The 23,464-nt window shown below is 53.8% G+C and overlaps 1 protein-coding gene across 3 annotated transcripts in view; it reads left to right on the plus strand.

Annotated features, from left to right (window-relative positions):
* Positions 1-23,464, plus strand: part of Septin9 (septin 9) — a 132,554-nt gene that overhangs the window by 99,979 nt on the left and 9,111 nt on the right. For 2 of the 3 annotated variants that reach the window (XM_027425556.2, XM_035447813.1), the window contains 4 exons: positions 2,588-2,665; positions 21,035-21,226; positions 22,786-22,914; positions 23,169-23,250. In XM_027425556.2, the coding sequence (XP_027281357.1) occupies positions 2,588-2,665; positions 21,035-21,226; positions 22,786-22,914; positions 23,169-23,250 (481 nt within the window). The remainder of the gene's footprint in view (positions 1-2,587; positions 2,666-21,034; positions 21,227-22,785; positions 22,915-23,168; positions 23,251-23,464) is intronic. The other variant, XM_027425554.1, reaches the window with a different exon arrangement.

Consider the following 23,464-nt stretch of genomic DNA (forward strand, 5'->3'; position numbering starts at 1 on the left):
AGCTCCTCCTGGTTTGAAGGGGACCTGCTGTTTTAGCTGTGACTGTAGTTGGTGTATCAGCTCCAGACAAGGAAGGCAGATTCCAGAGATCTGCGTGATGGACCAGAGGCCTGGGGTTCCTGTATTTGGCTGGTAGGGCGGAGCTGGGCTGAGGATGGAATATGAGAGCCTGCATACCCCAGGAGAGGCTTTGGGGCATTGAGGTCACATGGGGAAATCTGTCACTGGCCCCAGGCCCCTCCAGAGTTACCAAAGGCTTCTCTCCACTTCAACTGATTGCACTGCTCTAAGCAAATCTCCAGTCCCACCCCCAGCTCTCCCAGTGTGGGAGCTGGCCTAGGGCCACCATGGCCATGCCTGAGCCTGGGAGTGACTCATTCCAGGTCAGAGGTTATGGGGTTTGGCAGATCCCATCCTCCAGGCCCAGCCCCAGAAGTGTCAGCTCCTATCCTTTGGACCCCCTGGCTCATCACTCTCAGGGTCCCAGAACATCACGGGGGTCTGCAAGGAGCTGGAGGAGGAGACTACTGACTCATTGCCCAACCCCCAAGGAGGATCAGGAGCAGTGGGAAGAAGCAGGCGTCAGAACACATTCAGAGTCCCTGAGGCTTCAGAGCAGAGAGCCAGGGTGAGCCAGCCCCAGCCCCGGGGTCCTGGCCTCTCCTGCTTCCCCCTCCTTTGGTTGCAGCCAGCTGAAGCCCACTTGAGCACGATAGCTGTGCTGTCTCAGCTGCCCAGAAGCCTCTTGGGGTCAGGGCTTTGGGAAAAGGCGAGCCCTACCAAAACACAGAAGGCTGGCTGAAAATCAAGGTGCGTGCCTGTTGTCTGACGGGCGGGGGTGGACCAGGCCGGGTACCATGCACAGGGTCAACGGAAAGCCATCCAGGCTGGGAAAAGGTCGCGTGGTTCTGGATTGGCACAGACGTGGGCAAACACAGGTTAAAGGCTAGGGCTGCAGGGCTACTGTGTACCCTACCATTTTCCTCTTAGTGGCCCAGACTGCTCCTTGGAGTGTTGAGCGCAGAGGCCCTTGGGCTCACCCTGCCGCTGTCGCCTGCAGCCGGTGCGCCTCTCCCCGCCTCCTCGTCCCCTCACCCTGCCCCTCGGAGCAGTTCCCCATCAAGCCTCCCTCCGCAGGCCGTCCTGAGCCCTCCTACCTCTCTGCCCCACACTCTGGGAGGCTCCTTGTTCCGAGCCCACAAAGCCCCTTTGATCCTCTCTCGGCTCCGAGCCATGTGACCCGGTGGGCGGGCCGCAGCTCTCCAGCGTCCAGGCAGCCCGACTTTCAGCTGCTGGGGTGAGTCCTCGCTCTTTGTTCTTCCAGCCTCACAGCTCGCTCCGGGGGCCTCCAGGTGGTGGGGCCCGCCTGGCCGGCCCCGATGGGTGCAGTAGGGCTGGGATCCAGGTAGCCCCGGGACCTTGGGCTCTGGCTGGGAGTCCAGCCCTGGGTTCCTGGGAGAATGGGTGGCGGGATGCCGGGTCTCCACGCGGGAACCAGATTTTCGATCGCAGAGTAGAAGAAAAGGGGGCTTTGTGTGGTCACAGCTATCTCTTTGTAAATGTTTGGCCAACTCCACCGAGTGATAGGGAGTGTCTTCGAGCACGTTGCCCCCGCAAGGGGCATTTGATTTCCAGCCGCGGGCAGGAGCAGAGGTGAATTGGATGCTTATTGCAAAAATCTCTCCAGGCAGCTTGTAATAGTGGGCGGCTTCCAACGCTGGCTGGAAATTAGTTACTACCGGCTCTTAGAAAGGTGGTGAAGCCGAGACCACAGGGGTGAACTGCGATGTAGACACCGTCAGGCAATGTGTGTGCCGCCTGTCGCTTTGGGTTCTTGAGGTGTACTGGGCCCAGGAGGGTGTTGCTGGGTGGGGTGGGGATTTGGTATGCGTTTGTTTTGCTACAGAGTGTGCGATGGGGGTGTCTGTCCTCTGGAGCCATGTGTTGGAACCTGTGCCGGGTGTCAGAGCCACGCCAGGCAGTGTCCTCCAGCAGGTTTTGCAGCTGAGAGCTGTGAGGGACCCCAGCCGGAACACAGAGTGGTCCCTGGCACCCAGGCAAACGCCTGAAGACTGCGTGTACCCCCACCCCCACCGCTGATCTAAGGAAAAGTTGCCGGCTCTTGGTCAGAGGCCTGGGGAACAGAATGTGTGTTCCCCAAGAGAAGTGTGAGATTCTTTTTCTTAGAGAAAAAAAAAAAAAAAAGCATCACCCGAAGGAAGAAGTCCAGTAGCAGGTTCTGGTCACGCTGTACTGGGCAGACTGGGAATTTGGTTCTGATCTCATGTGGGACACTCAGAGGACAGCAAAATTCCCTGCAGCCGTGTGGGGCCTATTTTATTCACTCTCTGCTTCTAGCATCGTGGGGCTCTTGGGACATTTATACACTTATATCACGTTTTACACATTTATACATTTATATCACCCACTCTGCTCAGCTTCCCTTGGCAGCCAGGAGGCTCCTTTTCAGCAAACAGGGGAAATCTAGGGAGAATGTGAGCATCAAACCTTCAGGATAGGCAGCCAGCCTCCACCCAAGGCCTGCTGGGAAAGGTGGCTCACCCTTCTCTTCTTGGGTCTCTTTCAGGATATGAGGTAGCTACAGAAGGCAGCTTTGAACTCACAGCGATCCTACTGCCTCAGCTTCCTGATGCAGGGGTTACAGGTGAGCACCATGCCTGGCTAGGACTTTTCAAGCATTGCTCTCTGGAGATCCCAGCTGTGACTGACCTGGCCCGTCCCTTCAGTCCCCTGGTCATTTCTATATTGGTCCATCCCAGGTTCTGCCACATCTACTGGAGTGTGTTTCTGTGTCTACCGGGTGGTCCTTGTGGGCCATCATGGTGCTGGCTCAGCTGGTATGAAGAAGAACCTACAGTGTGTGGGATGCTGGCAACCCTAGGTGGAAGCCAGCTGTGGCGAGGAGGTCTGATTTCCAGGGAGGGCCACGTGCAGCAAGTGTGAGACAGTCCCATCATGCCAGGTCTAGGAAGGGCCTTCTTGGGCCTATGGAATCTCCTCTGAGCACCAGACCCACTGTCCTTATCTGTGACAGCGGCTCTGGGACATTGCCGCAGGAGCCCTCTACCCATTGGGCAACCACAGTGCTGTTGCCTGTACTCCCCGCCCCCTCCCTTCCCTGCCACAATATCCTCCCTGACTTCCTGTTGTGTCATTGCTCTTGTCAGATAGGGTGGCTCTGCCGGGCTGAGGTCCCCTTGTGCAGAGAGGGCCCCATGGCCTGGGGCGGCACAGATTCCCTGCCTGTGTCAAAGGTCTCTAGGAAGCCCGCACTGAGGCTCCATTTCCGTTCTCCCATTCCTTCACAAGGCACAGTCTCTACTGGCTTTCCCACACCACCCCGGAAATTTCTAGGCTTCCTCTCTCACTTGCTGACCCTGTGTGTGGGAAGATCAGCTTTTATTTTAATGCAAATAGTCAAAAAACCCGTGGCTGCTGGCAGAGGCTAGGTGGGCCTCCTGCCTCCTTACCATCCCCCATCACTGTAGGCTAGGCCAGTATTGCCAGCCGGGCTTTAGGAATGGCCTGGGAGTGGTGCTCCACAGAGAGGGTCCAGCCTCTTCCAGGTTGGTCTTTAGAGGAGTTTCCATCCACCTCCCCCTTAGCCAGGTCTCCTCCTCAGATCCTGCTTCCAGCATTGAGCTTTGATTTGTTTATTGAGCGCCCGCCCGCTCTGTTCCTTGGGCAGGTAGAGACTTGCAGTCCGGAGCTCCAGAGCCTTGGACTCCTTCCCAAGGACAGCTTCTCGAGGTGGCTGCTGTGCGCACAAGCTGCTGTGTGTTTTGTGAGGGCTCCTGCCTGCCTCTGAGGAAGTGGGCATTTCTGCACTTGCTTCGGGAGACTTCTACCTTTATGGTTTCTGGGGTGTGGATCCCCACCCCACCCGTTTGGCTGCATGCTGAGCCTGCCTATGCCTGGGGGGTCCCTTGGTTCACCTGCCTTTTCCTTTCTGTTCTCTGCCATGCACCCCGAGGAGCATGCCGTCCCAGGCTGTGAGCCGGGTAAAGAGGGCTGTGTACTAAGGCCGGGGAGCCTGATCTCATCTTCCTGCAGCCTCCCGGAGCTGCTGTCTACACTCATCTGGTTCCACCGCCCACCCCTGCAAGATGAGCTCACTCTCCTATTGGGCCCAGCGCACTTCTCCTTGTGGACTCCCACTGGCACCTGGCTGGAGTGTAGGGCCTTGGCTTTCTGTGGGGCTGGTGAGATGGCCCACTCGGTTAAGATTAAGATGCTTGCCGGCATGCTGGGCTGTGTTCTGCACCTCCTTTAATCCCGGCCCTCAGGAGGCAGAGGCAGGCTGGTCTCTGAGTTTGAGGCCAGCCTAGTCTACAGAGTGAGTGCCAGAATAGCTAGGACTACACAGAGAAACCTTGTCTTCAAAACAAAACAAAACAAAACAAGATGCTTGTCAGCCTTGACAATGTGAGTTCTATCCCTGGACTCCACGTGGTAGAACTGTTGTCTCTGACCTTTATACGTGGGCGCTTACACACACACACACACACACACACACACACACACACACACACACACACACACACACACCACACACACACTAAAATTTTTATTAAAAGATACAAGGGCAGCTGACTTAAGTACGTCTGTAGATGTTCTAATCTGTGTATAGTGAGTGGATGGCTCTTGCCCTGGACTCCGCCCCCTCCTAATTGCTTAGCAACTTCTTGAAGCCAAGAGCTGGGGGTTGGGTGGGGCACAGCAACCCGAGATGCCAGCCCTCGAGCACCTCAGGCTGCTTTTGGAATCCCAGCTGCTGGCTGGTCATATGAAGACTGATACAAAGTCACTGACACCCTTGACTTCAGTCTTCCTACTTCTGTCAATTTCAGGTGCCTGTCCTGGGGGGTGCTCCAGGAAGTCTCTCCCTCTTCTTTTGAGCTTTTGAGGCAGGCACTTGCCTAAAACACCCTGTATGCCCAAGGACATTCTGTACTTTTGATCCTCCTGGGGGCCGAACCCCAGGCTTTGTCTGTGCTAAGTGAGCACCCCATGCTAAGTGAGCACCCCACCAGCTGAGCTGTAGCTCCATCTCCTATTTGGTTATTTGAGACAAGGTCTGATTCTGTAATCCAGGCTGGCGTCCTGCCTTAGCCTCCCAAGTGCTGGGATTACAGGGGTGTGCCACCACGTGTGGTTTCTGCCTTGCTTTTGGGTGCTGGGTGCTGAGCATACCTTGGTCACCAGAGGTCGTAGGGACAGTTGTCTTTCCATGGTGGAATGTGTTCAGAGCTTTGTCCTTATCAGGCTGTCTTATCTCCCAGGCCTTGTTCCAGGTGCCTGACACCACTGGAGGCAGAGATAAGATAGGCCCTGCCAGGCAAGCCTGGTCCAACCAGACTGCTGCTACACAAGTCACCTGGCCAGGTCTGGCCCTGAATGTGGCTGTAGCAGGCCCTCCTGTTCAGTGGTGATCTTTTTTTGCCTGTTTGCCCTTCTCAGTAGCCACTAAGATTTATCGATCTGTATCCCCATTCTGGATGACCTAGGCGCTCATTTGGTTAATGTTTGAGTAAATGAGCGGCCAGCCTCGTGTGACCTCAGATCATCTGCTTCTGTCCAAATGCTCTGTGGTTCCACCGAGGTTAGCCCAGGAGCCTTGTGGGGACTCTCTTCCCTGCCTTTCTCCCAGAACTTGGTGGCTTGGTGGCAGAGTCTCTGTAGGGGTGCCTGACTTTCTGCTTGGTGTGTGCGTGCATGTGTGAGTGCATGTTTGTGTGTGTGTGTGTGTGAATCTTGGGGACTATCTGTATTTTTGTATTTTGGTCTCATAAGTTTTATCTGGAGTTTACTCATTCAGTCAGGCTGACTGTCCAGGAGAAAAATCTACCCACCTCCTTCCCAGTTCTGGGTTTACTAGTGCCACACACGTGTCTCTCAGTGTGGGTTCTTAGGGATCCAGCTCCGATTCTCATGTTTGTGCAGTAAGCCCCTAACCCATGGAGCTGGCCCCCAGCCCCAGAGCCTCCTTCTTATCAGAGGATAAAACAAACTTGTTGTGCAAACTTGGTTAGGCAGTGAATGAGGTTCCCCCATTGAATCGCCCTGGGCAGAGTCAAAGTCCTGGCAAACCTGAGGGGCGGGCGGATTCTGTGTCCCTACCTCCATGTGGGAAGGTTGGCTGGACTCCCTGGGACCCAGTGAACCTCCCTGGCATCCAGGAGAATGGTTACTTCCCTCTTGCTAGTGACTTCCCGAGTGTGGCCAGTGCAGAGCACGTCATGAGGGAGGAGGCTGTTGTCCCTGCAAGTTGGACCCTTGGCTATCGGTTCATCCACTGTGCACCAGGGCCTCCTGGACAGTGGCAGAGTTGCTTTCCTGGGGTGGATGGAGCTAGGCCAGCCCATCCACATAGAACATGGAGAGGAGAGCTCTACGTGCCCTGGGAAGCAGCTGCTGAGAACCAAGCATACAAGATAGGCCTTCCAGAAGTTTCTGAACCCACTGGGTGATAACTCCCAGTGCTTGAAGTGGAAGTGGCGCCTGGGGTCCTAAGATTCCAACTGTACTGGACAAGGCAGCTCTGGTGCCAGGCAGCAGGGAGGGGCTGCTCGGGTTTTGGCATCGTCGGTGTGTGTGTGTTCATGGGACAGAGTGTAGGCCCCAGGATCGTGGAGATGTAGCAAGTAAGGAAAGGTCGGGGGTGTCCCCCACAACCAACAGCTACTTTGAAAGCTGCTGTCCCGTATGCCTCTCCCACACGACCCTCCCTCAGGCCTTGCCTGCTTCCTGCCCGCCCACCCGGGAACAGCCAGGCTGCTCCCAGACTGGTGCCCAGCTGTCTTTTTGCATCCTGCCAGGTGTCATGGCCGCCTCCCAGCCTGCTCAGGGTTAACTGTAGTATGGACTCCCCGTTGCATCTCCCATGGAGTCCCGAGGCTGCCCTGGAGGCCACAGCCACCTCGTTCTTTCACTGGTTGGCAGATGCTTCACAGTTCTGTGGAGCATCTGTCTGAGTGTAGGATAAGCCATTGCGACTGTGACCCACTCTTGTGCTGGGAGGACTTTGCCACTGCGGCCAGCCAGGCCTATTGTCACATTCAAAAGGAGAAGCACAGATGGCCTCCCTGCCTGGCCTTCAGTGTCGCTCTCCACAGGCTGAGTTGTCAGCAGGGTCCTCTCTGTCCCTAGTGCATAGGAGCTGGAGGAGCTGGCCCCTGAGAGGTCTGGGAGTTTGGGGGTAGTGCAGGAAGAAGTTATGGACGCCCCTACCTTGTGCCTTGCTACATCAGCCCCTCTCTCTATTTAACCTTGAACCATCCAGAGGTCCCTCTCCCTCTGGTGCCATGTGTAACAAGTGGGCTTACTCCACACCTATGAGGAAGGAGGCCATGCCCTCCTGGGAACAATCATCGTGTGGGCTCAAGGACCCTGTTGCTCCCCTCCCCCCAGCCCTTGCTTCTGGATCCCTTAGCTCTGGATGCAGAGACCTGCAAGGCCTGGGCTCTTGAGTCTTTGGAATGGGAGTGGGAGCCAGGTTTTCCCCAGTGTCACTACCCAGAGACAGCAGAACATACAATTAGCCCTTTCCTGTGTGCCCGGGTGTTTCTGTCTCTGTCTTCCTTTATTATCTTGTTGCTTTCTGCTTCTTGTGTGTTTTGTGACTTGACTGACTCCAGCCCATAGCACACAGGGACCGTTTAAGATCCGCAGACCCTATGAGTATCTTTCTGATACTCACTTCTCATGCAGCGTGGCCATGAGAAGCAGGCGGATGGAAAGGAAAGCTGCCTGGAGCCCCGTTCTCGTGGGGACTGCACATGGGGAGGTTGTCCCTGTGGGAGCCACACAGTCTAGTTCATGGGCCTGGGCTGGGGCCCGGGCTGGATATGAACAGCTGTGGGTGCCGTGGATACTGCCTGCTTATGTGTTGGGGATGTGTCTACACTGCCAGGTCATTGTTCAGTTGTTTTTTTGTCTGCTTTGTTTTGTTTTTTGAGATGGGGTCTCATGTAGCCCAGTTGCCTCAAACTCACTGTGTAGCTGAGGGGGACCTCGAATTCTGTCTGATTCTTAAGCTTAAGATTGTCTGGTGGGGTTAGTAGACTCTGTATTCAAGCCCCTTCATCCGCAGGGATGCCTGTTGGGTCCCTGAAAACCTCTATAAAACCACATGTATGCTGGGGTTTTCCCCTGTGCATCTGGGTCTCTTTCCATAGAGGAAGGATGCTGCATTGCAGGGTGGGACCACATTTTGTGAACATGTCTGTCAGATGAGGGCCATTAGGCCAGCTCCCACTTTGGGGCACTGCGAAGAGTGCTGCTGCAGTGAATGTAGACATCTTCACACAGGCGTCTGTTTTCACCCTCTGGAAATTTGCTGGGTCACATGGACAAGTTTTGACCAGTGTTTCTAAGACAAGTACCTGACGATGGTCCCTAAGCCAGGTACCTGAGAGAGGATGGTCCCTAAGTCAGGTACCCTGGCATGGTCCCAGGCCTGTGAGGTGCACCGTGCTTGTTTTGCCTGCCTTTGAGCAGCCATCTCTCTTTCCAGTTCACTCTCAGAGTGCCCTAAGTCTCTCTGTGTCCCCAGAGGCTGAGGACACATCAAAGAGGAATCTACACAGGGGAGGTAAGGGGTACAGGTTGGAAACAAAGAGCAGGCCCCTGGTTTCTGGATTCCTCTACCAGTTTGGGGCCCAGAAGGCACCAGAAAGGGGAATGGGAGGCTGCCATGCATTTTGTCTTCCTCGCGGGAGACAGGCGGGCCAGGGTAGATGGCGGGTGCTGTGGGAGAGGAGAAGTGGACATGAAGGACTACTGTGAATTCCATTCCTGACAGACAAACAGGTAGGGAGAGGAGCCACAGACACAGCGAGGATGGCCAACTTCCGGTCTCTTCCTTGCACTAGAGATTTTTCCTGCCTTTTAATTCTTTAACTGGCAGAGAAAACTAACCTGATCAGGATGTCTGGATGAGGTGGGGTGAGGTGAGGATGGACTTTTCTGAGTATGGCACCCCCACCCCGGCCCCCTACAGGCCTCAGCTCCGGGAAAACAGCCTTCCTAGGGGAGTGAAGTGTGTGCAGGGGAGCATGGTGTCCACAGGGACATGGCCTATGGGGAGCACTTGTGGACTGTTTGGTTACCCTCACTACCATCACAAAGTAAACCAAAAAATAAATGAGAGCCATCCAACAGCAGGTAATGCGAAGTCTGCCCCCCCCCACCTATGCCACCCCCATCCCGCTGTGACTGTACCCTACCACTGTGCCTACTTTTTGGGGACAGCCAGCCAGCCAACTTGGAAGGCCTATTGGGCACGACTTTCAGGAGTTTGCCAGGGCCCCTCCTTCCCTGTCTCCAGCCGCCTTTTTCCTGGGAGAAATTACCATATGAATGTTGTTCCTTCCCAGCCAGGGGTTGGAGGGGCCCTGGGAGAAGACAGGCTCCCAGGCTCCAGGTTCCAGTGTTGGCTGAGGACCATCCAGAGGAAGCTACACAGAAGTTTTCCTGGAGGTTGGTTCCTTACATCCCGTAATAGGTCTGGCTCAGTCCTGGTTCTGGGAAGAAGTGGAGGAAGAAGCTGAGGGTGCTGGGGATGTGAGCTGGGATGAGGCACGTTGGACCCCAGAGCCTGGAGACCGCTGCACCTCCTCATGGAGCTGTCTGTTGCCGTGTTCTCAGAAGCATGTTATTCGCACCTTCTTGTGCTGTTGCTGGTTACTGTAGGAATACAGACTGGGAGGCAGGCGTGTGAAGTGGTGCAGTCACTGTGAGAGCCATACACAAGTCTGGCCAGTGGCTGTTCACACAGCTCCGACAGCCTGGCTTCATTGGTGGTTTCCATTGAGGTCTTGGTTGTGTCTCAACCGCTAGATCCACTTTACAACCTGTGTGAGCCACACTGATATTTGGGCTGCCAGATATACAGTCCTGTGTTCTTCCTGCTCTGGCTATGAAACAGCCATAGCAGCCGGTGTCTCAGGAAGTGCCAGTTGGCAGTGGCATTTCTTCTAGACAATGCTCGGTTGACAGTAGTGTGACACAGTCCTCCATATGAGGCGAAATGGGCCAGGCTTCACTGAATGGAGCAAAAGTGTTCTCGGTGATGGAGGCCCAGAGGAGGGTCCTGTCCTCCAGGGCTGCCTGCTGCCTGCTCTGCTGTAGTGTCGTCTTCTCCCAGTCAGGGCTGAGCCCTGTGTAAGTGTTTTCCTGAGCCCTGGCATTAGGGTGAGGTGGAAAGAAGATGGCACTAAAGCCCAGCCAAAGGCCAGCCTGGCCCCTAGTCTATCTGACCTCTGATGCCATCAGTACTTCTGAGCAGTTGTCCTCAGTAGGCCCTCCCCTACGCATCCTGGGAAAGCTCTTCCTCATGTTCTCTTCCTTGGCGCTATGCAGCTCCCACAGGTGACAGCATTTGGACATTGTAATTGTCAGATTTGGGTGCCATGACACACACAGAGAGATTCACGTATGTGCACACAGGTTCTGAAAATGGCGCGAGTGAGCAGTTTGTTTAGAAGGCCTGGGGAGTGGGAGGCAAGCAGACTGTACTGGAGAAAGGGAAGCCGGTAGTCACACCAAGCACCCATTCAGTCAGCCAGCCAGATGCTCACAGGGTCCTCGTGTACCTCGGATGTGAGAAGCTGTGCTGTCGTGAACACTCAAGACATGTTTGCTATATACTGTGCAGCATGGAAGAACAGGAACCCACCAGCATAGCTAGCAGTCCTGAGAGGATGGGGTTGGGGTGGGGGTGGGGGTCCCAGCAGCAGCAGCAGGGAAAGAATGTTCTAGACAGGCTGACTCTGGAAGGCGTTTGTATGTGTGGAAAACGGAGGGGGGTGGAGTGCATTTTACTGACAACAGCTGTGTGTTCCGAGCTGTCACACACCCGCCCCCCATCTTCATTGATAGTCTTATGAGAGGAATATTACCTTGTTTTATGTGTGAGGATACCGTGCACAAAGCTCAGTTATTCACTCACTCCCACAGTCCCATGGTATGTCAGAGGTGGGAGAAGGTAAAGAGCCCAGATGCCTGGGTCACCCTGGGTGCTGTGGACACCAGCCATGGTTTGAAGCAGAGATTAGGTCAGACTACTGTTTCAAAACTGCCCTCCCAGTGCTGGAGAGATGGCTCTGTGAGTAAAACCAGCCCAAAGGCTCCCCGGGGCCCATGTAAAAGCCAGAAACCTGTGATCTCTGTGCATACCTCCCCCCTCCCCGGGAGATAGGATATCAGAGCTAACAGCATATACAGCCTTGAACAAGGGACCCTGTCTGGATTTGTGGTGAGTGATGGAAAGGAAGGGGGACCAGGATGCAATGGCTGGATGGTGGAAGATGCCATTTCAAGTGAGGGGATGGGGTCAGTGTTCAGAGTTCTGGCGTATACAGACCTGGACAGGGCTGTGGCCACAGATAACAAAGCCTGGTACAGGAACTGGCATGAAGAGCCTTGGGACATGCCTACTGAGCTGCAATATGCATTATTTGCCCAGCTCACCATCCATCCACCCACCCACCCATCCATCCATCCATCCATCCATCCATCCGTCCACCCACCCACCTTACCCTCAGTTCAAATAGCATTTGACATTGTTGGGTGTCCATTTGAGCACTGTGCCATTGGCTGTCACGATGCATTTACCCCACTCAGTTTATTGGCTCTCCTCAGAGAACAGTGTTGTGTCATGAAGGTCCTTTAGGCATGAGGAGTCTGAAAAGTCCTCCCTGAGGCAGGCACGGTTGGGTGGCCTGCCTTCCAAGCTGAGGCTGAGGGACCATGTACAGAGGTCTGCAGGTTCCCAGACTGGTGGCTGGAGTTCCTGGGTTTCAGAGTCTCCCTAAGTGAGACAGGGATCTGGGGCCACATGTGTTCTCCTGCCTTCTTGGACCATCAGAGTTTCTTCTTCCTGGAGGGGTCCTGTGATGGTCAGGTTCCCTTGCACCAGCACCAGTTTCTCTGCCTGGCGCTGAAGACCCTGTCTTTAGTTCCTTTACCTCTCCTAAGTGAGCCAGACACCAGGAAGCCTTCAGTGGCCTCAGTGGACCTGCACAGAAGGGGCATTTTTTGGTATCTGTGTGGTCAGGCAGGGGATTTCTGGCAGGGGGACCTTTGTCCACTTGTTATTTCAAGTGACTTCATAAGTTGGGGGAGCCTCTGACCATGTTTCACTGCACCCCCCCCCCAGCTCTGGTGTATATCAGCAACTGACAACATGCTGATAGGAGAGGGGTCAAAGAGTAGGGAAGCAGTTCTGTCCCCTCCCCCTTGGGGACATCCCTGATAAGAGGAAATTCTTGTAATAAATGGCCAGTGTCCACCAGTCCGTGGAGGGGTGGGGGTAAAGGAGCATGCTCTCTTCCACCCCCTTCTTTCTCCGTAGGCATTTGCCAAGAGCAAAGGGAATCTACAGCCCAGCAGCCATGAGGACATTTCAGTGGGGTCCTGGCCGGCTCTTTGGGTGCAGCTGTTGCAGTTGGAGATTCCTGGCGGGGAGTGGGCAGAGTCGGGGCTGCCTTCCTGATTCAGCTGCTCTGGGACAGACTACTCCAGGGAAGGAGGGCCGTCAGTGGAACACTGAACCAAATTTCAGTCTCCGACCAGGGATTGGGGGGGCTCTTCGGGGGCCTTGGGGTGTGTTGGAAGTCTGCAATGGCTTTTGAGGAAATGAATGAGGAGGGCTTGCAGGTTGGAGCCTGCCCTGAGCTAAGATTGATGTCTCAATAGACCCAGCCTAGTGAGAAACTGCAAATGAGGAACAGAGGCCTCCTCGGAGGGGGTGGGGCGCCCCTGGACTTGGTCCAAGTTCGCCTCTGTGGATTGGGGCCAATTGAAACCATGTTGGCAGAAATACAGGACTCCTTGAGAGTCCTCCCCACAATAGAGGGGAGGCTGGGGGAGGGGCGTTTGGCTGGCAGCCAAAGTGGGGGACCCTATTGCCTCTCCTCACCTCCCCATTCGGCCCCCATTGAATGAAAGAGGAGTGGGTGGGACTGAGGCAGGCCTCGCTGTCCCTCCCAGGCCCTCACCGGACACAAGGTCACAGGCATCTCCCAGCAGAGAACAGCTTGCTTCCGGAAACCACATCAGGGCAGTGTTAAGTCCCCTCTTGGAACTTGGACTGGGGAAGGCACTCCAGCTGGGAGAGGTGGGAAGCTCTCCCTCTTTGCATCCCTCTCTGCAGAGGCCAAGGAGTTGTGTTGGGTTTCCAAGTGGGGGTCTGGAGGGGGCAGGGGGAGGAATCTCAGATTTCTGGCATTCATGTTCTTAACCAGACTCCAAGGAGACACTTCCTGCCCCAAACAAAGTGTGAAGTGTAATTCGATTTTGACTTACTTATCAAATTAGATGAGCCATGTGCACTTTGAAAAATTTTGCCTTTGAAACTGGGCACATGAATTTGCAAAATTCGATCATTTGTACGCAGGGTTAGCATCCTTAGAGCAGGACAGGAAGCCCCTTGTGACATTTACTTACGAGGAGTGCAGGGTGCTCCAGAGTCAGCAGGGATGGGCACTGTGGAAGTCTCTGCTGAGAAGATGTGGAAAGACCCAGTTCTCAGGAAAACAGCTTTGGCGTCTCTGCCTACCCCAGGAGCCCGATGTGGGGACAGCCCGTGGAGCCTCAGACTTGCCTCCCGTGCTCCTTAGCTCTAACTCCTCCTGTATTTGCCCATCTCTCCAGCCATGGGACCCACTGGCTCAGATCATCTCTATGTGTTTATAAAACACAGGAAGCTGGGGATAAGTCAGGCAATTAACCCTGGAGTCACTCAGCCCAGTCTGCCATTGTACCCCCTATTCCTTCACACACACCCTCACTGCTGAGAGTGCAACGTGGGGCCCCGAGTGTGCAAAGCTAGTGCTAAGCTAGCCCCAGGTTTTCTTGAGGCACAGCCTCATTATGTAGCTCAGGCTGGCTTTGAACTCCCTATGTAGCCCAAAGCTAGCCTTGAACTCTCAATTCTCCTGTCTCTGTGTCTGATTTTATAGATATGCACCTCCATGTGAGGTGTCCAAGTTATTTCTTTAGTTGGGTCTATGAATCTAAGTATTTTTGTGTCCCCCTAAAGTGTCTGTGTGCCCATTTCTGTGTCCATGTGTGTGTGTGTATGTATGTATGTGTGTGTATGTCTGTGTATATGTATGTGTGTGTGTGTGTGTGTATGTGTGTGTGTATGTATGTGTGTCTGTGTGTCTGTGTGTTTATACAGATGTACATGCATGTGGAAACCAGAGGAGCATGTCAGCATCTTCCCCTGTTGCTCTTTTTTTGTGACAGGGTCTCTCACTGAACCTGTCACTTGGGCTAAGTTGACTGGCCAGCTGGTTTCTGGGATGCCCTATCTCTATGGTCTCCAGCTCTGGCTCATGGTCGTGCTTGGCTTTTACATGAGTCCTGGAGACTTGAACTCAGGTCCTCATAACTCCATAGCATGTGTTCTGACCCACTGAGCCATCTCCCAGCCCTGGGTCTTCACTTTTTGTGACATAATTTCCCGTACCACTGAGCTATTGCCTGTGTGTGTGTGTGTGTGTGTGTGTGTGTGTGTGTGTGTGTGTGTGTTGGGGGGGGTTGTCATGGCTCCATCTGGAAGCCTTTACCAGTGAAGCTTCCTCTCCCCACTGCCCAAACTTGACCTTTCATCTTGTTAGTGTCTTTGTACTAAGTTCTTGATATGTGTTTGTTGAATGTCCCAGCATTGTGGCCCCAGTCTCGGAGGGCGCTGGAGTCACTGCCTGCCATTACTGTTTTGTAGTTCTCTCTCCAGGGCAAGTCCTGTTCCTAAGTGCCCCATCTGTGCATGTACAGCTCCCCACTGTGTGGCTGTTTCATTTTGTTTTTCCTCACCTGTTCGGACTTGTCGACCTGTTTAAATGTGCCGGAGAAGGGGAGTGTGGATTGAGGAAAGAAATGGACAAGAGATAGCGTCGGGAGGGCACTCAGTGAATACCAGGATCAGCCCCAAGTTCATTATTCAAGGGGGGGGGCTACAAAAGACTTTCTTACCAAGATACAAAGAACAAGCAAGTGTAATTACCTTTTCAATACCCAAAACATCTGGTAACCACACCCTAAACCAAATATCCTGTTATTTAGGTAAAGCATCCATTAGCTACACTTTAGGCCAGATATCCTGTTGTCAAGGCAAGACACACAATAGCCACACCTTACGCCAAACATACTGTGGTTTTACCTTGGAGGAGCAATAATAGGCTCAAACTCTGTGACGTTATGTCAAGATGGAACAGAGCCGTGTCTATGGGTCTCCGTACTCACCTTTATTTTCTAAGTTGGCTCATTCCTCTCTCTGGCCACACCTGGCATGCCTGGCATAGTCACCTGTGAGCCTTTGTGGGTGTTCTGGAGTGGAGTTTCGTACTAAGTGAACACTCTGGTGTCTGTTCCAGGTACGGGTCCAATGGAGAGTTTTGGTTTGGCTGCCACCTTCTAGATGTGTGGCCTCTCATACACCAGGAGAGCCCTGGAGTCAGGAACCCTATTTGAGGCCCAGTAGCTGGTGTTGAAGAACGAACAAGTCCATCCCTTTGGCCTGGGGGTGTGTTTTCTCAGACTTGACAGAATTAAAGTGACATTGCCCTGAGAGACTTATCCAGCCAGCTGGGTGGGAGGTCCTGGCAATCCTGGGCGCTGCCTTCAGCCTCTGGGGCACAGAGAGGGGCTGAGCTCAAGGCCTCAACACTGAGACCCCTGCAGCTGAGGCAGAGCGTGCTGAATGGTCCCAGAGAGGAGGAGGTACTTTTGGGGTGTTCATATTACCACAAATCCAGGGCTGATGGTGACATGCTGGCTGCAGGTGCTGATCCTTCTGGAGACAGAGGCCTGGGAGGCCAGCGGATGGAGCAAGTACTGGTGTCTTGGTATCCAGTAGGCCCCACTGGACCTGCCTGCTGCCCAGGGACAGGTTGGCTCTGCTTTCTGCTGGGGTGGGGCTTGAGCAGTGTTGGTTTTTAAGAGCTGGGCTTGGTTTGTGCTGGAGCAAAGTCAGAGGAACGACACTGACATTTCCTGAGACCTTTGTCCTGCGAGTGAGAGCGTGGCTGTTCCACGCACCGCATGGATGCTCCTGCCCAGCGGAGTGGCTCCCACATTTGGCCAGGGAGGCGTGGCTCAGTTAGGAGGTGGACATAAGGGAAGGGTGAAGCCAGATGGGTGGCTCCTGGGTGCTGCTTCCCGTCTGTCCTTGCTAGCCGGTTCGCTTGAGCCTTCCTCCTCGTGGCCAAGCGGGTCAAGTTCAGCCTTGGTCCCATCCTTTCTGGGAACCCCTGGCCCATGGCCCTGTCCCAGTAAGTGTGAAGGGTGACATAATCCTGTCCTCTTTGGCAGGGCCTGGGGTGGGGGAAGAATTTGTTACTCACAGGGTAAGTCTGCAGATGGTGGTGGCTTGGGGCCCAGCTGTACCCATCATCAACTAGAGAAAAGGGGGGGCTGACAGCAGCTGTCTGGGCAAGAGGGTGTGGTGGATAGGTCTGTGTGCGCAGTGGGACCCACTGGGAGACTGTTAAATCTCACAAAGGTAGCTTTAGCTACTGGCCACCCCCTCAGGAGCACCCTTGGCTGGGAAACCTCAGGACATGGCCTGTTAGCATCTGCCAAAGAGCCTCGGCTTGAGTGTCAGCATCTAGGGCTCAGGCGTCCTGAGCTGTGCACTGGCTGGTGGCCTGGCTGGACTCCCTGTCCAGCTGTGCTAATACACACCTGCCTCCCCTCTCACCTCCTCGCCTCAGCCGAGAAAAGCAAGAACTTCCAGTGGTGTTTATTCATGATGTCATGTGGCCAGTACGTTTTTTTTTTTTTTTTTTTTTTTTGGAGGGGGGTTGGTTTTTCGAGACAGGGTTTCTCTGTGTAGCTTTGGAGCCTATCCTGGTACTCGCTCTGTAGACCAGGCTAGCCTCGAACTCACAGAGATCTGTCTGCCTCTGCCTCTGCCTCCCGAGTGCTGGGATTAAAGGTGTGCACCACCAACGCCTGGCTTGGCCAGTACGTTTTTATCACCCTGAAGGGAAACTCCACACTCATTAAAGTCTCCTCTAACCCTGCCCCTGTGGGTTTGCCTCTTCTGGGTGTTTCATATAGTCATTTGTGCCTTGGAGAGTCTGCTTGTGTAGCTCAGTATGGCTTCTTCTTTTTTTAAGATTTAGTTATTTATTATGAATACAGTGTTCTGCCTGCATGTATGCCTGCATGCCAGCAGAGGCACCAGATCTCATTCAAGGTGGTTGTGCGCCACCATGGGAATTGAACTCAGGTCCTCTGGAAGAGCAGCCAGTGCCCTTAACCTCTGAGCCATCTCTCCAGCGCCCTCAGTTTGGTATTTTCAAGGTTCACTGGAATTCTTTTGTGTTTCTAACTTTATTCCTTCTTATGGGTGAGCCGTGTTCCCTCAGATGCTCTTACCATGCATTGTTTGTTAATGCATCTGTGAACATTGTAGCTGTGTGTGTGTCTGTGAGTGTGTGTGTGTGTGTCTGAGTGTGTGTGTGTCTGTGTGTGTGTGAGTGTGTGTGTCTGAGTGTGTGTGTGTGAGTGTGTGTGTGTCTGTGTGTGTGTGTCTGAGTGTGTGTATGTCTCTGTGTGTGTGAGTGTGTGTGTGTGAGTGTGTGTGTGTCTGAGTGTGTGTGTGTCTGTGTGTGTGTCTGAGTGTGTGTATGTCTCTGTGTGTGTGAGTGTGTGTGTGTCTGAGTGTGTGTGTGTCTGAGTGTGTGTGTGTCTGTGTGTGTGTGTCTGAGTGTGTGTGTGTCTGTGTGTGTGTGTCTGAGTGTGTGTCTGAGTGTGTGTGTGTGAGTGTCTGAGTGTGTGTGTGTCTGTGTGTGAGTGTGTGTGTCTGTGTGTGTCTGTCTGAGTGTGTGAGTGTCTGAGTGTGTGTGTGAGTGTGTGTGTGTCTGAGTGTGTGTGTCTGTGTGTGTCTGAGTGTGTGTGAGTGTGTATCTATGTGTGTGTGTGAGTGTGTGTGTCTGAGTGTGTGTGTGTCTGTGTGTGAGTGTGTGTGTCTGTGTGTGTGTGTGTGTGTCTGTGTGAGTGTGAGTGTGTGAGTGTCTGTGTGTCTGTGTGTGTGTGCATGTGCCCCTTCCATAGCATTCATGTCCAGGTCTGAGGACAATTTAAGAGAGTCAGTTCTCTGCCGTGGGTCTCAGATATGGGACTTGGCTCATTAGGTTTGGTGGCAGGTGCTTTCACCCTTGCTGGTGTTTAGCTATTTCCTGAGTAGCTCCTTTCTGTTTCTTGCTGGGCTAGGAGTTGAGGGTGGCCCTGAGCAGGCCGCAGCCTTGGGTGGTTGAGGAGTGTCAGAGAACACTCTCCTGCCCTCTAGGCAGGCGAGGAGTACAGGACTCACTGTCAGTAAGCAGGTGAAGTTCCTGGAAGTTCCGGGAGGGCCACGTTCAGCAAAGGTCTTATCTTGTTCATCGGACCATCCAGTGTGTTTCAGAAAAGAATCAGTGTGTCATGCAGTGCCATTCCCCTCTGTAGAGTGGGAGTCCAGGCGGCCTCACACACTTGTCAGGAACACGTAGGTAATTCAAACTGAAATCAGCTAAAACAGATTCTTACAGCGCATCCCTCCTGAACTAGCTCAGTCTCCATTGCTCAGAGGTCACGTGGATGAACTATGCTGGTTCCTCAAAAATAAAAATAGAACAGCTCACATCCGAGTGTGTGTCCAGAACCGTTGAAAGCAAAGTCTGGCTGGGCATGATAATTTATGCCGGTAATCACAGTATTCAGGAGGCTGAAGCAGGGGCGTCAGTGGATTTGAAGCCAGACCAGACAGCATATAAGATAGGGTCTGAGGGGAAGAGGGAAGGGAGAAAGGAAGAGAGAGCTAGCCTAAGCTCCAAAGAGCGCCTGTGTACCCATGTTCACACCATAGCGTTCACACCAGCCAACCAGAAGCAATCCCTCACATGCCTATGGATAAAAGACTCACTGCTGAGCCTGGGGAGCACAGACTGCTCTTCCAGAGGACTGAGCTCAGCACCCCCATCTGGCATCTCACAGCTGGCTTCCTGTAATTCCAGCTCCAGAGGGGATCTGATGCCCTCCTTTGGCCTCTGTGGGCCACTGAACGAAGGCACACATACCCATACACAGACATACTTGTATGCGTATGATTAAAAATAAAAAAAAAACTTTAAAAATAAAATCATATGAATTGAGGTTTTTAAATGTGTTCATTAAAGGAATATTGTTGGCCTTTAAAAGGCACATTCTATAGCATGGATGAATCTTAAGGACATTATTCTGTATGAAATAGGCCAAAAGTCAGAGATCACCTACCCCTGCTTACCCAAGCATCTTAGAATGAAGGTTTCCAGAGGCCGGTCGGAGGCCGGTCAGGGCCTCCGGGAGTGGCCTTACCTGTGCCTCAGAAATGGCTAAGATGGTAAATTAAGTTTTACCACACATTGTTTTCAAGGCGGAAGTGGCCGTAACGCATTGTTGACATAGGTGATGATAGGGTGAGGTCAGCGAAGGCCTCTGGTCGCTCACATTCTTGGCGCGAAGGCGACCCTGGGTGGAGGGTCTACCTCCCAACCAGCCGGGCAGGTGGATGGGGAGTGTCCCAGTGGAAAGGGTCACAGGGGTGAGCAGAAGAGCTTCCAGCCCCCCAGGGAAGGCTGGGGCTTTTCTGTGTTCTTATTATTTCTCAAGCAGGGCCCCTGGAAGGCTGAATGTTTAGTTTGGTTTGAGTTTCTGCTGTGAGCCTTGATGTTTGTAGAAGGGCCACCTGGGGCTGAGGCAAACCTTCCTTGACTGGGGGTGATTAGAAAGTTGGGGGACAGCTCTTCCTCCTCTCGATGCTCAGCGGAGAGGTGGGGGGGGAGCAAAGTGGGTCTCAGACTCTCAGGCAGATGGAAGCAATTTTTAGTCACGTGGACGAGGCCTGAACCGCACGGCAAGGCTGGGCCCCTTGTCATTCTCCAGGAAGCGGCCCCAGGAGCCACAGGTTCTAGGGCCAGATGTTGCAGTTGCACTGTCTTTGTTTCCTGAAAGTTGCTGGAGACCCCGGGAAGTGTTTCTGAGTGAGGAGCTGACACTCCCGAAGCCTGGTGGAGAGGAATGTTGCCCTGACTCGGGCTGCGGATGCTTCTGATGGCACCCTGCCCTAGGACCTGCCTTTGTCATTGTTTGGGGACACACACGTGTGGAGCCTCTGGCAGCTCCTGGTGTGTTTACAAGTATTCTCTTGTTTGGTTGCTCCCCAGTGCCAGGAAGTAGAGGTGACTGTACCCCCATGGAGGCAGAGAAACAGGAAGGGACTGATCCAGCCAGCCCCTGGCAGTGGGGGTGGTCCGCATGCCTCCTTCCTGAAGCTGGCTTTGCAAACCTCTTCTTCCTTCTGTTCTACCACTCGATCCTAGGGGGGTGGGGCAGCGGGCCCGCAGAGAGGAAGTGCAGGTCCGGCTGGCCATGCCAGTAAAATGGAGAGAAATGCCTGCCGTAGCTCCAGAGTTGGTTGTGGATGTGGGGGAAAGAGTCAGCTTGAGTTTACCGTTTTTTCCCCAGAAGGGAAAGGACTGTTAAACCGAAGCCTACTGAAGGAAGCTGAGGTTTTCAAGTTTAACCCTTGGCTTATGTACAGACCTACTAAACAAACTGGCCTTTGCCTGAGGGTGAGGGGCACCTGGTGTCTGCCAGTCTGGGAAGACTGTTTTGCCTCAGGACTGCATGGGTCAAGTGCCTGGGAGTAGAGGCATTCCCAGTGAGGGTGTCTCAGATCTGGAAGAGGCAAATAGGGGTCCTATCACCCCTCCCCTGTGAACCTGTTGCACTGTGAAGGGCCCCGGGTCCCACAGCTACCTCAGGCTGTCTGAGCAGAGATGAAGGGCATGCATGAGGGGGAGCCCTGTGTGGCAAAGCGGCAGAGACAGCCCTGAGAGGCACGTGGCTGAGGGGTGTGGGCTTGTCGGATGGCACAATGCAGGGAACTTCAGTTCTGAGGTATTCCACAGAGTTCCTCCGGCAAGTTACTGAACTCTGCATGCTGTTCTAAAGCCTCTCTCCGTTTTTCCCTCCACAGGCTCCGAAGTGGCTCCCAGCTGTGTTGGCGACATGGCTGACAGCCCTAGAGATGCCATGCTCAAGCAAGCACCCGCGCCACGGAATGAGAAGGCCCCCGTGGACTTTGGCTACGTGGGGATCGACTCCATCCTGGAGCAGATGCGCAGGAAGGCCATGAAGCAGGGCTTTGAGTTCAACATCATGGTGGTTGGTGAGTGTTAGAGGCCCTCTGCTGGTTGGTGAGTGTTAGAGGCCCTCTGCTGGTTGGTGAGTGTTAGAGGCCCTCTGCTGGCCACACGCCCATCCTGCCACTCCAAGCCCGTGCAGGGAGCCAGCCTCTGCCCCAGCACTCAAGCAACTCTCAAAATGTCCTCCCCCTGTAAAGTGAGGGGACAGCTCTCACTTAATGTCACCTGGTAAGTGACAGATATGGGGGCATGTGCTGAGGCAAGGGACCACATCCACTAAGCCCTCTGTGACCAGCAACAGCGGCCTCCAGCTCCGAGTTCTGCTGAGTGACCCCTTGTTATTGCCCCAGGCTTGGCTGGAGGCTTCCTGGAGGCACAACTAAGTTGCTCACCCAGGAAGTGGGGTGTCGTAGCCACTTTCTTCCTCCTGTGGCGGCCGTGGAGAGCTAGAAGTCACCAGTGGTAGGCAGATAATGAGTGTGAGCTGGATGGGCTGTGTGCAGCAGGCACAGAAAACCCTTGACACCCCCCCCACACACACACACAAACACACACACACGAGGTCCTCTCTGAACCCTTGTGAAAGGGGATCTGCTTGGCTGGAAGAAACAAGCCAATTGTGTTTGTTTGTTTGTTTGTTTGTTTAGAGATAGGGTTTCTGTTATGGAGATTTTCTAGCTAGGCATGTCCCTCCACTCTTGAGCCCCAAAATGAACACTCAGAGATTTATATTAATTATAATACTATTGGCCAGTGGCGGCGAGGGCTCCTTATTGGCTAGCTCTGTCTTAATTATTAACCCATTCCTATTAATCTGTGTATTTCCACGTGGTCTTGGCTTCCCAGAGAATGCCTGGTGTGTCCTCACTTCCCAGGCTCACACTGCGACTCCTATCTGACTACATTTCCCAGAATTCTCCTATCCTTCCTGCCTGGCCACTAGCCACACAGTGTTTTATTCATCAACCATTAAGAGAAACATATACACAGAAGGACAACCCCATCAGGTTTCACTTTGTGACTAGGCTGGAACTCGATCTGTAGACCAGGCTGGCCTTGAACTCAGAGACCTTGCCTGCCTTTGCGTCCCAGGTGCTGGGATTAAGATGCACCACCATACCTGGTCTATGACCCAGTTTTTCACTCTGTTGATTCTCCAGGGTGGTATCTGGGCAAACGCTCCCATAGGGTGACGTCCTAAACCAAATAGAGTCAGGTGGCTTCCCCCACTGTCTGGGGAACTGTGTCTGTGTGTGTCTGCTCTGTCCAGATTCACAGATAGCCTCCACCTGTCTTTGGGGCTGTCATCCTCTGTAGCTATCTGGACCCGTTCCTCTAGAGTCTTAGTGTTCCTTCCTGCTTTGAGTAGCTTCTCTAAGGCCAGGAAGGAGCTCTGGCCAAGTCAAGCCAGGCCCCAAAGCCCCACATTGTGTGTTTAAACTCAACCCTGGATGTCTGCTTAGGAGGTGAAGCCCCAGGTGGGGCTATCTAAGGATGTTGTGAACCCAGTGGTCACAGTGTGGTTTAGCCATAAGCTGTGCTCTTGGAGAGCCTCCTGACCGGCCTCCCCTTCCCTCCCCAGGGCAGAGTGGCCTCGGGAAGTCCACCTTAATCAATACCCTCTTCAAGTCCAAAATCAGCCGGAAGTCAGTGCAGCCCATCTCGGAGGAACGCATCCCCAAGACGATCGAAATCAAGTCCATTACCCACGGTCAGTTCCATGGGACCCCCTTTTCCCAGAGTGTGGGGTCAAGGTCATGTACCCTCTGGCTACATGAGACTGTGAGTAGGCATGGTCTGCGCCCCACCAGGCCGAGGCACCACCCAAACTCCATTACTAGAGGTCGCTTTCTCCTTGGCATCACCCCAGCTGTCATCACAGCCGATCTTGGGACACCCCAGGCTGGTCAGGCAGTGTGAGGGCTTGGGTGACCCCTGTGACTTGGAGTGCTGTGGTTTGTGCAGATATCGAGGAAAAGGGGGTCCGGATGAAGCTGACAGTGATCGACACCCCAGGCTTTGGAGACCACATCAACAATGAAAACTGGTAGGTGACCTCAGAGGGCCTTCCTTCAGTGGGAAAGCCCTGCTGGGCTTGGGGCTCCGTTATACCCAGATAAGACTGCTCCAAACCCTGAAGACACACATTCGGGGGCTAACGTTTTAGATCAAAAGGGGGTCACCTGGGAGTCAAGCTCCCCCACCCCAGGACAAAGGTCAGCATGGGGAGTGTGAGCAGGAAGCTCTAAGGCTGGCGTTGC

Source organism: Cricetulus griseus, chromosome 7 (genome assembly GCF_003668045.3).
Source record: "Cricetulus griseus strain 17A/GY chromosome 7, alternate assembly CriGri-PICRH-1.0, whole genome shotgun sequence".
NCBI classification, from domain to species: domain Eukaryota; kingdom Metazoa; phylum Chordata; class Mammalia; order Rodentia; family Cricetidae; genus Cricetulus; species Cricetulus griseus.